The sequence below is a fragment of the Mytilus californianus genome, unplaced genomic scaffold (genome assembly GCF_021869535.1).
Source record: "Mytilus californianus isolate M0D057914Y unplaced genomic scaffold, xbMytCali1.0.p SCAF_10, whole genome shotgun sequence".
NCBI classification, from domain to species: domain Eukaryota; kingdom Metazoa; phylum Mollusca; class Bivalvia; order Mytilida; family Mytilidae; genus Mytilus; species Mytilus californianus.
Genome location: NW_026262582.1, coordinates 45,468,854 through 45,484,636, shown reverse-complemented (window position 1 = coordinate 45,484,636; position 15,783 = coordinate 45,468,854). Strand labels below are relative to the sequence as shown.

General features: G+C 31.6%; 1 protein-coding gene across 1 annotated transcript in view; it reads right to left on the bottom strand.

Annotated features, from left to right (window-relative positions):
- Positions 1–15,783, bottom strand: part of LOC127718225 (uncharacterized) — a 92,493-nt gene that overhangs the window by 46,656 nt on the left and 30,054 nt on the right. Inside the window, exons 13-16 of the mRNA XM_052224205.1 lie at positions 13,425–13,637; positions 11,147–11,277; positions 8,119–9,309; positions 849–873 (exon numbers count right to left, since the gene is read on the bottom strand). Coding sequence (XP_052080165.1) covers positions 849–873; positions 8,119–9,309; positions 11,147–11,277; positions 13,425–13,637 — 1,560 coding nt within the window. The remainder of the gene's footprint in view (positions 1–848; positions 874–8,118; positions 9,310–11,146; positions 11,278–13,424; positions 13,638–15,783) is intronic.

Genomic DNA, 15,783 nt, shown 5'->3' with positions numbered 1-15,783 from the left:
GATGTTTATTGAAATATATATTCAATGCACGTTAGTATTATAACCAATATCGTTTTCGATTGATAAAAAGTCAGATCACGGTGATATTTGTAAAACACGCAACGTTTTATGCCTACTTTATTTACAAATGTATTTAATCTATAATTGTTTATAGAAAGACTCAAAGACATTTAAACATATTTTATCAATCGATTTAGTGCGGTCCTTGTCACGAGTTAACTTAGTGTTGAGCAGACCAGCAAAAAGATAACTTGGGGTCAGGTCTGGTTCAATCGGAGTTGTCAAAATCGAAGGTAACTTATTGCAGTAACTTTTAATGGTAGCGGACCTGTTTAAAGTAATTTTTTTCGGCAGTCATAAAAACAGTCCTAGGACCAAGTCCGCTTTTCAAGTTCACTTGATTGTGGTCATAGGACTGGTCAGAGCAGTCTTAAATCCTGTCGCAGGTAAACTTTGACCAGTCAAAATGATTGGTTAGCAAGTTAACTTGCTGTACAGGTTAGGACTGCACCCATCGGTAACGTCATAACTGTTTGAATATATTGACTTCTCAAGGTAAAATAAACTCGTTAAGATTATGTCGAATTCGCATTCAATCATTATGTTCTTGATAATATGTTAAACAGAATGACTGTTATAAAAATGAACATCAATGCATAATAAATAAATATTGTAAGGGCCTTTTAATGTACCAATATTTAAAACATAGTGGAGAAATGGAAAGTATTATGTATCGATATAAAGTAAATCGAAATGAACCGAATGTAAATTTACCTAAAATTAGAAAAATGAAACAACAAACATTATGAAAAGAAAATGTTCCTATCTCATTGCACAATTCTACTTACCATGTTCTTCTTCAATTTCTTTGTTCTGTGAACAAAACGAAATAGATGATTGAAATATGAGTCTTTCAGTTGGATTGATATGTGACAAACAATTGGATATTCAGAGTAATCCCATGAATTTAAAAAAAAAATAGACATTCAAAACTCAAAAGTTGAAAAAAAAACTAACAACGCCATGGCAAAAAAATCCCCCAAAATAACGAAAACAACGAAAACATGAAAAAATCTACAAAATACTACATTGAATACTAAAGATTTAGCAACACAAACACAAACGCAAAACCGGGGGGGAGGGGGGGGGGGAGGGGGGGGGGAGGGGCAGGGGGGGGGAGGAAAGATAGTTCTCAACAATTATGACATATCAATATAGTTTTGATTTATTTATGCATTAATGATGCCAATGTGTAAAAAATCTTTTGATTATCGATCATCTATGCTTTTGATGTTTACTTATTTCTTAACCGATCTAACACATTGATTTTTTTTACAGAAGCATGGGTAGTGTACATTATAGTTTCATATATTGTTCAGAATATAATTGATTTTTTTGTGGTTGAAGGAAATACACCTTTCTGTATCTCTTGAAGTTCTTCATTTTCTTTATCCCATAAATGATACGATACTTTAGAGTTTCCTTTTCTTTATACATAAATGCTACGTACAATGATGACATTCAACAAAGGGTTCCTAGTGGTAAGTTACAAGTATTTACTTTGACAATTTTAAGTGGTTGGCTTTGATGAAATTTCTATGTCACTTATGATGACGGATATATTTGAAGTTGTCGGGGCCACAATCTCGACCTCTTTTCCTCGAATATGATTTACCATAAAATAAGATTAATCAAATTTATATGTTCTTTGAGCAACACGACGGGTTCGACATGTGATCATATATAGGTCTAGGCGGGTTTTTTGTTGTAAAGTGTTTTATATACAAATGTATATTTTTCATAAGTAAAATTGAAGATTTATAATATGAAATTTAAATGTAATAACAGCACTGTCCTTTACTTGTACTGGCACTTACAATCGAGCCATCTTTACCGTGCATATCTTTTTCAATAAATAATGTATCATTGAGGCAATGTGCCCAAATATGGCTTTCCTGTGTATTCACACAGCTGAACAGACATTTATGTATGCAAAATTTGCTCTGCTGGAAATCGTGTCTTTATGTTATATTTCCCGAGGAACTATTAATCAATTTAGAGTGACCTAAAGTATTTCCAAGAATATTTATATCAATATCCAGTTTACCAGACATATTGTGTCACAGTTTATGCAGAACACAGTTAACTTTCACTAAAACCACTGACCAGACATGTTTCTTTGGTTTTTCGTATGGAGAACAGAAATTAATTTAAGAACAGAAATTAATTTAATTTCTTGTAACGAACAGATATGCAATACATAGACAAATCTAGCTATTGGGTAATAATATCTGCAAACATGTACAAAGAAGTAAGTGATGATGATATTTACTTCAACAACTATTAATTTTCTCTTTTTTGAATTTTACAGGGTGCCATCTGCTTAATCAAGTCGATTATTAATCAACAAAGCAAATAATGAAAATAGCATTAACGGATATCTATCGTTAAAGACTTAAAAATTGAAGCGCATACATTTATAATTTAATATAGTTTACTGAACATGATTGACGAGCCATTTGCTGCAAAGTTGACAAAAAAACCAAAATATGATTTTGTTTTGTTTGAAACATTTTTAATAGCAATATTGTGAAATAGTTTTGGTTGAATTTGTCAAAATAAGCTCAAAAATACTGATGATGTGGTATTGGCTTGTAAGTCAATAATTCAACTCATTTGAATCCGTATTAATGCAAACTTGAATGCAAGCTTTTTGTTGGATGGGCTACGCATAGAGTAGGCATATTTGATTATTTAAAAGAAAAGAATATCAACATTGAAAGCGAAACAAAGCAGCCTGTGGGAATGTCCTTTCATTGACTGATTTTACTGATAAAAATCATTCAAATATAGGTAAAAAGATGATTTATTTATTTAAAAATTATATGAAATGAAATCAAACAGACCTAGAAAAATCGTCATTTCACGTGTGCACGTGTTTGCCTATTCAGTTATGTTTACATCAGGTCATAGGACCAAAGGACTTCTTTGGAGATTATCTCGTTTGTTAATTAGGTGGCATCTATTCTAAATTACACCCGAAACGTTGATACATTATAACGAGTCCATGTATGGTAAATTATTTCTGTAGGACGTTTTGTAATTTAGATAGACGTTTTTGTATGTTATAAATAAAATATGAGATTTTGAGTCGATTCGTTGAACATGAATTTGACAGTGTATATGTACATGTATGTCCTTTTGAGTAATTAAACGATTTTTTGTTTAAAAACTGTTAGTTTTTCTGTTACTTATTTTAACATCGGATTCGGACTTCTTTTTAAATGAGTTTTACTGTACGTATTGCTGTGTGTTTGTTTATTCTACATTTTCTAGAGGTATAGGGGGAGGGTTGAGATCTCACAAACATCTTAAACCCCGCCGCATTTATTCGCCTGTCCCAAGTCAGGAGCCTTTTGCCTTTGTTAATCTTGTGTATTTTATATATTTTGATTCATTTATATGTTTCAGAGTTTAGTGTGTCGTCCATTTTCACTGAACTAGTACACATTCATGTTTAGGGGCAAGCTGAAGCCCGCTTCTGGTTGCGGGATTTTCTCGTTTGTTGAAGTCCTATCGGTGGCATTGGACTGTTTTTTGCTATTTGGTCAGGTTGTTGTCTCTTTGACACATCCCCCGCTTCCATTCTCAATTTTTTTGAAGATATAATTTTTTTTAAAATAAAATACAAATGACAAGATTTGTATTCAAAACATTAAGATCCCCTCCGGGTTCGTGTGGCTCAGGCTTTAGTTTTCTAGGTAGTGTTTTGTGTACTGTTATTTCTTGTTTGGTAGTTTTTCGTTATGGGCATAGCATTGTCATTTTTGTTTACGTATGAGTGTAAATACCCCTTTGCTTTGAGACATTCGCCTCTCTTTTGACTCTATAACTAACACAATTAAAATGAATATATTCCGATCAAAACTTCAAAAGGCTGACATGAACACTTGTTATAAATTTCAAGTACGGCAGTATTTCCATGGATACAACATGTACAATCTTGATTATTTGAACATAGTTTGCCCAAAAACAGCTGGATTATACACCTAAAATAGTACTTGCGACTTAGGGCGTTACTATTTTAACGATTATTTAAGTTCTCGTCAAACTTAAGTCCCAAATCCTTCAATCTTAAAAGTGAGAATCTTTGACTGACTAGACTGATCGGACGGATTAATCTTTTTGACGGATTGAACTCTGCTATGTCATATGGTGAACCCTTAAAGATTACGGAATCTTAGTTTCATTCCATTAAATTTAAATAGAGCCACGGAATAATACAAATCTTTTAAGTACAGAAGCGCAGCATTTTATTTGTTATCAGTCAGCAAAGATGTTACTATTCCAAGTTTTACTTTGTTACAAGAGAAGTAAAGTATGCAGATAAAATTCTATTTGATTCTTTTCAAGGAATTCCTTCTGACCATTTTGCTGACGTATATAAATAGGGATTTTTTTTTCCAATAAGTGCTTAAAACGATGTCTATCGCGATGGCTTAAATCTACTGAATTTCCCGAAAATGCTCTAAAAAAATCAAACAAACAAATATTGCTATTTCGGTGCATGATTTCCAATTAAAAAAAGAAATATGGACACTCTAAAAATATACAAACACAAATACAAAATCTATTTTCCCTATTATCAGACAAAGATATATAGTACAAGATATTTGCAAAAAAGGAGCGCAATGTATTCCGTCTTGCTGTATGAAAAATTCGTCATTTTGATTGCAGATGACTCTACACCTTACGATATTTTTTTTATCGTTTATGCAGATAGTTTTCAGAGCCAAAGCAGGCAAGTGTGTCCAAAAGATACACAAAAGCAAATCTAATAATGTGTAATGAATTTTATGTGTTAAAATGAAGAGAGGAATCAAATATAAACAAATTGTAATTGGTCCAATCTGCTTTTCCTCCTGTTGCTTCAGAAACATAGGTTCTGCAGAATAGTTTCGTAAAATTTAGAAATTTACGAACAACTATAAAACATTTTGAGGCTATATTTTACTTTAATCTTATATTGTTATTTATTTGTATTTGGTCCTCTTTTTCTAAAACTCTGGATAACATATCAATTATGTTGAGTTTCCTTTCTTCATATCAGAATAGAATAATATATAAATCTAATAGGTGGTTACATCAGTTTTTTTTTATATAATATGTCTCTGTCTCAACTAAATGATTTTATAATAATGATTATGAAAGCTGATGACTTGGGCGCAGAGCATTCATATTTTGTGGTTGGATTTTACAAAATCAAATTGTTTATTTCAATTTTTTTGGGAAAAAATATTTAATTTAGACTGGTTGTCTTTGAGCTGAAAAAAATTGTTTTATTTCAATCATTGTTTAAAAAAATATGTCATTGAGTTTAAAAGAAACTCTTGTTCTTGTGTTTAACATTGAAAAAAAAAAAGTTTTTCTTAATAAACATGCAGTAAAGTAAGAAGAAAAAATTAATGTCACGAGAAAATGAAAAATCCCATGACCCCAACCAAACTTACAAAATTGTGCCTATACGTTCCGTATTGACAAATGCACATTCCCCAAAATATGCCAGGCTGGGCCTTTCACAAATTTGTGAAATAAGTGTTTAGTTCTCCTTTCAAAATTCCTGTAATTATCACTGAAAATGTTTGTATTTTCTTTTTTTTTGGGGGGGGGGGGGGTGGGGGAGGGGGAGGGGAAGGAAGGGTAGAGGGGGGGGGGGGGTGGCAGGAGTAAAGCTTTTCTAAATAAATATTCATTTTCCCCTTTTGCGAAACTACATTTGCGGGTGTCGCTTTACTGCGCGTTATTTTATTTTCATTTTTCTACAATTTTATATCTTCAATTTTGTTAGGCAAATTATTCATTTTCGTCCTGTTTTGTGCAAGGTTATTTATGTTCAGTTCTTACCATTACCAGAATATTTATATTCTATATTCTCCTTGCCTTCAGAATATATGTGACGAGATTTGTACATAAATGGTCATCAGTTAAATTGAAATAAATCTGTATAAAAAGTAGTTTATAAAAGTAGTGTACATGTACATGAACCTGTGTCATTTCATCTACTAACCACATTTTCTTCTGTAGGATAGATATTTGTTCAAGTATACAGTTGTATGCCTGTTGAAACTAGAAATACATGCAAGTTTTCTACATGGCCCAACAACATAATAATTATATACTCCTGTAATATGATATTTGATACTTTTCTTTCCATTGAAAGCACATAAACTATATATATATGGAAGGGTTATTTATAACAAAAACATCACAAATTCGAAATTGGTGGAAGATAGTTATATATAAGACTCCCTTCATTCAAAAACCTCTTATTTCAAGCACAAGTTCATACAAACTTTGTCTTTAGAATAATTGATGCATATTTGAAACAATAAAGGAGTTTTCTATTTTGTTTTCCTTTCAATAGTTGATACATGTTGTATTCGGGCATTTAAAAGGCAAATGTTTTGCACTATTTTTGTTTACCCAAAACTTGTTAGTTGAAATTGTTCAACTTAAACAAAATTGAACACCAAAAATTCAAATATAAAAATGGCCATTCTGTATTTAATTAAGTCTAGGAATAAAGTTATAGTCCTTTGATTTTCGTTCACTCTGAATATTTTCCAATGTGTGGGAAGTGTGGGAAGTGTGTATGCCTGCGGATATTGTTTACATAAATGGAAAGAAGTGGTGAAATGATGTGTAAATTTTTTTTTCATAGATGTTGTATTATAGTCTAAATTCATGTTTCTTCTAATTTGAAGTCAACGTATTTTCTTTTTCGAATACCAAAGATCAATGAATAGTATGTTTGGTAAGGGTAACATGTCTTCCTGCAGACTGTTCCTTTGTGATCTGGCACAGGATATCAGTCTAGTACTACTAATATCACATCAATATTTTCTCATCCCGAATATGCATTTTATTTAGCCAATACATGTTAAACAGTCATCCATAATCATGCCTAAATACATGTATAGACATTGGACAGTATAGAAAATATGTTCATTGCATGATCTTTTTTCAAAATATATGAATATCGGACTATTCGAAAAGTTAGCATGCCATTGGGCTTATACTTAGGTCTTATAGGTAGAAACTACATTGCCCATAGAAAAGTTCTTTAAACTAGGATCAATTTGCGTTTTGTACCGATATCAAATGCAATCGTCATCATCGAAAGCCAAGTTTACCATGTATTTCGTGCCTATTCAAAGTAAAAATATATGGCTTCCAGTTTCTTGAATGAATTCTAGAAGTGTTATGATCACCAATGTTAACAAGAAGAGCCATCAAAGACTGCGTCAAAACCCCAAGGATACATGAATCATTATTGATAATGGTATTTTATTAAATGTCAAATTGATAATCAAAGAAACATTTTGAAATATACCTTATTATTTATACGAAACAAATTTGAAGAAGTATATTCATTTTATTTCACATTTGGGAATATCGTTTTTTTTTCAAAGAGTTTTGTCTCCTGAGTAGTAGTAACCATTCACATTTGCTGTGTACAATAAAACTCTGATAGACATTTTCCAATAAAATGAAATACGTACTTCGAGTTGGGAACGATTATTGCCAATATATGCATGGTAACTTCTGATCCTACCGTTTAAGTTGACTTTGTGAACTTCTAGTAAAAGGGTTAAAGATTACTTTCTGAAGAATTTTATTTTCCTAGCTTTATCAAAATAAATAAAAAAAAATATATAGAAAATCTGATACGTCCGTTGTCAAATTATGCAAATAGTTCAAGTGTTTCTAGCATGCCATTACGCTAAATTTAGGACCTAACTTAATTCCAGACATGGTAAACACTACGAGATATATTTTTTGTTCAACCGATACACATTATCAAGAACCACAGCAGAAGTAAAAATAGAAGGTTGCCAAGTGTATCGTTTGAGCTGGTCGAGTATGGAACAAAAAAAAACTCATAAGTTGTTATATTTTAGAAGAAGATAGGGTTGCAACATTGTTAGTTATGGTGATGCTCTTTCATTGACAATCACCAGACATATCCTTTAATTAAAATTTAATTGTAATACTTATTTCATTATGAAAAGAAGACATTATAAATAAATTAGGGTTATCGATATTTTGTCAACATACCGTCAACCAACTTTTCATGATATCTTTGCATGGATGTGTATGCTTATGTTCTGTACAGCGGTATTGACTCTCTGCTAGTAAGGTATCAAATTCAACTTTCCCCTCGTTCGAAAAGCAATTTCCCTTAGAACACTTGAATGTCTTCGTATAAGTAATATTTATGCGATACCGTAGTCGCATTGAACGAACAAGATCTATTAGTTTGCTTTTAATGTCAGTGTAACAATGACGTTCAAGATTCCACTGCAAGACTTGCATAGCAATAGAATTTTGTGAGAGGCAAATCATGAGAACTCGAGTACGTGAGTCATTTATGTCGAAAAGTCCTATATTGCGAAAAATACACAGCTGATTATCCTTGTTTATCGAAAGTCTTTTCTCTTTGACAAAGCTAACTAATATATGATTGAAATATGACGGGGGTAAAAAGTCAAACTCCAGTATAAACCACGATGTTTTCTTTTTGCACTTTTCAGCGCCGATCCCTCTAATAATGTCTTTGAGTGTCGCAGTTTTTATCATACAGGGCATATACAAGATTTTAGAGGCCTCATCATTTCTTGATTTGACGATAATGTCAAATTTTTCCATAATTTGTAAAACAAATATTTTATGTTTCATCACGTTTAGGTGCGGAACTTTTTCTAGTAATTTCACGATTAAGTTATTTGACAATTCGCCTTTATTTTCTAGTTCTGACCATTCTGTCATATTTATAAGCTCATTTGCATATTGATTGGAGACAAAACATTTAAATACGTCAACGAGCCATTTGGGATCTAATACAATAAAATCTTTCACGTCCTCAAAAAATATGATATTACCAATATCGTGTTCATACTTTAGAAAAGAGTCGAGTTCAGACGTAGTCTGATTGTGATCTGGAAATGAACATTTCGCTGCTAATTCTATAGCTTCAGCATACGACATAGTATAGTTGGCCTCAGATATCTTACTGTGAATTACTTTTTCAAGAACTATCCATCGCGATGGAAGATTGTCACCCCAATTTTTTAGGGTCTTAGCTTTATCAAAAATTTCTTCTCGCAGCTTTTTAAATTCCTCTCCATTATCTGATGGAAATTTATTTGACAAAAAATGAGTTTTCCGAAGGTGTCTGCGTTTCTCATGATAAGATAGAATTTTGCGCAAATGATCTTGGAAATTCTGCTGACCGTCTTCTCTTTCATCCTAGAAAAAATAAAGCCATTATAGTCTGTATCCAAACAAAAAATACAAAAAAATACAAAAAATACAAAACAAATTGTGACAATATTTGTATCAATTGTTATACAAGCATTTCGACTCTATTATATGCCATTGTTACATTGTGAAACATACTTGAATTTCATTCAAAATGTATGCATATGTGTAGGTGACTAAAGATCTATCTTTTATCCTGTAACATTATTACTCATATCGAATTACTTAAGTAATGACACAAAAGCATACGGTCTACAACTAAAATCAAGTATCTATACAATGCTCTATTTCACCCCTAGTCTCCAAATTCTGTGAATATATTAAACAGAAACTACAAAAGCTCTGACTTCTGCATCCAAGTCCATAAGAAAATGAAAAAAAAAAATCCGTAAGCAAGATTTGCTTTCAGAAATTTGAGTATAATCTAAAACAAATTGGACATAACGAAATGCAGCAAAATAATTTTAAGTGTCACACCAAATATAACAACATTTGTCGGATAGTGAAAATTCCTGTTACCGTATCTATTCAAAACTCAAACGGAATAAAAAAAAAAAAAACGAAGTATGCCTGCATGACTGTTTATTGATAGTGCAAACTATGATTTGAGGCATGATATGTTAATGCATTCCCGAGCCCAAGAATGTTGTTAAATCCTTTTATTAAAGCTATCAAATATCTATCAAATTCTCAAATTCCCTGAAGGAAAAGAGACGTTATCCTATTTCATAATTTTGAAAATTGACTTTCGAAAGGCAAGTACATTTGTGTTATTATCTAAACCAGTGGATTCAGAAATCAACTTCTTGTTATTTACATTATTGGAATGACAACAGATACATGAAAGAATATCAAATACTTGTATCATTGTATCATGAGAGCACAAAGAGAGTACCGTGTCGACGAACTATCATTTGCAAGCTATCGAAAGTAAGCTAAAACTACTGAGTGTGCTGATATGAAAATGTATCGTCCTACATTCTTATGCCAAAAAAATGTTAAATTTTGAAGAACAATTCTACTGTTTTGTTTATATTTTTTTTTGGTCAAATACCCTCAAAAAGTACAAATATTCCACCACCTGAGACAGGTACAAACGATAAGAAGGAGTACCTAGAACATCGCATAACCATCAAAAAGGAACTTATTGTTCGTCGTAACGTTCTGTTTGGAAATAACCATGTAATTGTCTTTAAAACAAGATTGAATAAAACAGTGACAACTTTTATATGTCGTCCCTTCATAAATTTTACGGACGCCATCACTAGTTGGTAGATCGTTATGAAATATCAGTTTCACAGATGACAACGAATATGTTCCAATTGTCGTAACTACAATTCCGTCCCCTTTTCCCTGAATGTGATCTACCGAATGAGATTTATCACCGGGTTTGTACTTACATGAAAAGCACCACGGGTGCCACATTTGGAGCAGTATGTACTAACCTTTCAGGAGCACCTGAGATAACCCCCAGTTTTTGGTGGGGTTCGTGTTGCTCAGTCTTTAGTTTCATATGTTGTGATTTGTGTACTGTTGTTTGTCTGTTTGTCTGTTTGTCTTTTTCTTTTTTAACCATGACGTTGTCAGTTTTATTTCGACATATGGGTTTGAATGTCCCTTTCGTATCCTTCGCCTCTCTTTTTTTTTATAATAATCTCTTTTCCGACCATGTCAAAATTAATTCATCAAACGATAGCATTTGAATCTTACTAGACACATCTACTGACTATAGTATAATCATTCTTTCTGCTTTATACCATGTTCCCGACAATGGCAGCTTATTTTATATAAAAGTCGTTGGCTGTCCACTAGATAAAAAACATACCAACGGAATTTTGTCAATCCCTGTGCCAACTATGATAACAGGTGGATTTAGATCTACGCTGCATTGGCTTGATGCATTAGGAACGTCTGTCCTATAGCAATGTACATTATCAAGCCAAAAGTCAATGTATTCTGAAATTGATGAAGACAGTTATTTTCTAAAGAAAATAGAAAAGCGTGAACTGCTTTTAAATTTTCCCAGAAAGGTAGTCGTAGACATTTATAGAACATGATATACGATTATCATGAATTCATTGATACACATTTTTTTCAGTAAAAATACTTTAATTACATATTAGTAATTCAACCCGTTTTGTATTTACATTGCAAATATTACAATTCAACTAAAGGTTGGTGTGTGCAAGATGCTTATTGATTCATATTGTTAAATATCTGTTTTTGTATTTTAGTAAATTCAAATGGAACTGACATATTTGCACAAAAGTCTTGACGTTATACTTATAGATGAAATACATAACGTTCTGTTTTACAAGAATATTTTCTGAAAGTTAAGTCATTTAAGTATATTTGAACATGTAACTTAGCAACAATTTTGTTGGGTCTTCGTTTTTCTACATCTTGTATTGCTGTAAATATTCAAGTTATTTTCTGTTCTTTATTAATAAAATAAAATAAAATATGAAAATAAAAGACAACCAAGACTCTCCCATGGATTTTTGATCTCAATAACCGAGCTAATTTTCAAAGGCTTTTAAAAAAAGTAGGGTCATTTCCTATGTATTTGTTCTCTCGTAGGGTCATTTCAGAATGTCTTTTAACCCTACTTAAATTTGAGTCTTTAGTTAAGAAATATTACTTCTTTATCATATTTCCAAGGAACCATAATCTTATTATTCGCTTAATATAACACACATATAATGCATTAAGGTCTTGAAGGATAGATGCTAGGTACTGATGGTGTTTATCATCTTAATTACGTGTTAAAGTGTTCTTTTATTTATCTATGTAGATTATTAACCTTTACTGTTTAGTCCATTTTTGGTAATATCCTATTGGCGTGGCTCGGTACTAAATAAACTCATCATAGATACCAGGATCGAAATTTTGTATTTGCGCCAGACGCGCGTTTCGTATACAAAAGACTCATCAGTGACGCTCGAATAAAAAAAAAGGTAAAAAGGCCAAATAAAGTTGAAGAGCATTAAGGACCAAAAATTCCTAAAAGTTTTGCCAAATACAGCTAAGATAATCTATCCTGAGGTAGAAAAGCCTTAGTATTTCAAAAATGTAAAGTTTTGTAAACAGTTAATATATCCCGCCATTGTGTTATTAATGTTAATGTGCTGTTGTCATTTTTTTAGTCTTTCATTTTTGCTCTTGTGATTTGTCTTAATGCCAATTTGTGTTTCTTTGTTGACATATTTGTTTGCTTTTATAGTGATTAAGATTATAATACAATGTTGACTGCTGTACCCCTATTTTTGACATTTTTACCTATTGTGTCTGGTTGTTTTGTACACACATTATTGTCAATACAATGGAATTTTATGCGACAGTCACACAAGTGAGAGGTTTAGTTATCAATAAAACCAGGTTTAATCCACCATTTTCTACATATGGAAATGTTTGTACCAAGTCAGGAGTATGACAGTTGTTTTCCATTCGTTTGATGTGTTTGAGCTTTTGGTTTAGCAATTTGATAATGGACTTTCCGTTTTGAATTTTCCTTGGAGTTCGGTATTTTTGATATTTTACTTGACAATGCTGTTTAAGTTAATGAAGTTAATAATTTATGCTTTATATAACTTTGCATTCAAAAGACGATTTGACTCGAAAGTTATTAATATATATATATATATAGTTTAATCTAAGTAGACTGATATATGATTCATTCAACATCACAATCATATTTACTGATGAAGGATATCTGTTATCCGAAATATTTATAAATAATTACATTTATAGTTCCTTTTTTTGTTATTGGTGTTGTTGTGTACACTTTTTAGGCGTTTATATAATTTATTTATTGTGTACGTGTATCGTTACTCGTAACGATCCAGCGCCCTCGTGGGAAAAATCGTTGACTATTATTCAGACGTTTTATATATATATATATATATATATACTATATGATTGCGAAACAGAGTATTCATTTAAACATATTTTTCCTATACCTTTTTAGGAACCCTCGAATTTTCCACAAATTTGTCAAAACTGCGGTTTTGAGTCATCATAAAGCATTTTAATCGATTTCTGATAATTTGTTTGAAGTAAATATGGTATCTTGGATTTTTGTATCTTCACAATGGAAAAGTTACCTCCTAAGCTTTCGAATTTGTCCTCAAGCATGTTATGATATGTTTTCTTTGAGAAATCTTTCGATATATCTGCAGCTAGTAGGTAAACAGCATTTGCACTAAGGAAGGTTTGATGTGTTGCATAGAATTCCTTCTGACCAGCAAAATCCCAAAATCCGCAGTCTGCAAATTGTTCATTTTGACCAGACCAAACCGAATAAGAATCTTCATCGGCTGTAAGTAGATTAAATCACATATAACAGGTCTTAACTACAAGACATTTGAATATTAGGACAAAATCATCAGAATAATACTATTTTACACGTTACTGTGTGGTATATTTTTTCTACAAGTAAAGTAATTGTGGGTAAATGCCAACAAGACATTTACAAAAGTAGTACATTATTGTCCTTTTGTTTTTTGTGAATATTTACTTTAATAGCAATTCTTTTATTTCTTCTAATGTTTATATATTGTCTTCAAATAGACAGATATAAGTCTCCGTACGACATATATGTTACCAAAGGTGACAGAGATTTAAAACTTTCTGATATCTTTTAATCACCACCTAGTCATGATAAATAAAGGCAACAGTAGTATACCGCTTTTCAATACTGGTAAATCAATTGAGCTATAAACTATGCCAATTCAACTGAGGCAAATATCTGTGTTGAAGAAATGAACATTAATGAAATAAAGATACATTTGTAACGTAATTAATGTGGGAAATTATATATTTTTTTTAATTTCACAGGCTCTTCCCATACCCCATTCTTTCTGCAAAAAGCTAGAATTATATTAATTATACATCTACAAAATATGAATATTAGGTTAAGCAAATACATGTAGCATGTAAAATAAAATTCGAGGTAAAAAAGAAAAATCTATGAACAATTTTTGATTTCTTATCGTGATTTTTTATTCGGATTGTTGATTGTCAAAATTTATTTTTTGTGGATACCCATTAAGAAGCAATTAAAACTATAAAATTATATCATCAGTATAGGGTTAACAATACTATTATCTATGTGCGATCACAAAAATCGCAAAAAAATCATGAATATCTAAGATTGATTGAAAAAATATATTTTAACTAGAAAAATAATAATGAATTTACACATTACAGGTACAGAACGGGAAAAACGATGGATGACAAAAACTGAAAAATTGAAATAAACATGTATATCTTCGAATTTATAAAGCAGAAAAAAAAACAGGAATTTCAGAACAGATTTCTACAATGTATTTATTTTGTAAAGAGGTATTCATCATTCAATTGTTAACAAATGAAAGTTGTATGAGTATAATAAACAATACATTCTAATGATACTGCAGTATGTACAAAGAACAGCATGCATGGGAAATATGTCCTACGATATGATATAGGATTCAAAACGTGCGTCAATAATCTAGAGAAGACTCATGACTGTCATGTATAGTTGTCTCAATCTTAATCATACCATATCTACCTATGTATATACTGGTTACAGATAAACCGGTTCTAGTTGACACTTTGCAATAATTTCAACTTGTTATAATTGTATATAATGAATATCAATACACATTTTCAAGAAGTGTCTATTGGTAAGCGTGCTCTCTGTAATGATCTTGTTGACGCTCAGGAACGGTAAGTATAAACAAGATATTATTCTAATAGGCATTGTCCTTTACTTTAAGGAAATATAATGACTGATTTTTCCTAGTAAATTGGCCAGTCGCTCTTAGACATTACCTTTCAAATATTCATAATACAACCCCGTGGACACCCTTGATGCTATTCAATTAACAGAAAGCATCAGTTTTAAGTGCTGTAGTGTAGTATATTAGGTAAATTTCCTTTGAATTTGTTCAAATTGTAATAATTATTGTTAATAACCAAGAGTTCCAAGTGGTGAAGTTGAAATCATCACTTCGTAAATTTTACGGACGCCATCACATTTGTTTGACCGTTGCAAAATATCCGTTTTACAGATGATAGCGGATATGTTTCTAATGTCGTAACTACAATTTCGTCCCCTTTTCACGAATGTTACCTACCGAATTAGACTTATTACCGGGTTTGTACTAACATGAGCAACACGACGGGTGCCACATGTGGAGCAGGATCTGCTAACCCTCCCAGATCAACTGATATGACCCCCAGGTTTTGGTGGGGGTTCGTGTTTTTCAGTCTTTAGTTTTATATCTTGTGTTTTGTGTACTAATTTTTGTCTGTCGGTCTTTTTCTTTTTTTTTTAGCCATGGCGTTGTCAGTTTGTTTTCGACTTATGAGTTTGAATGTCCCTCTGGTATCTGTCGCCTCTTTTTTAACTCGTTTAGTGTTGTTTTTTTCACAAAGAACCTCCGGTTTTTAATCTGAAATTCAATAATATTAGTGATA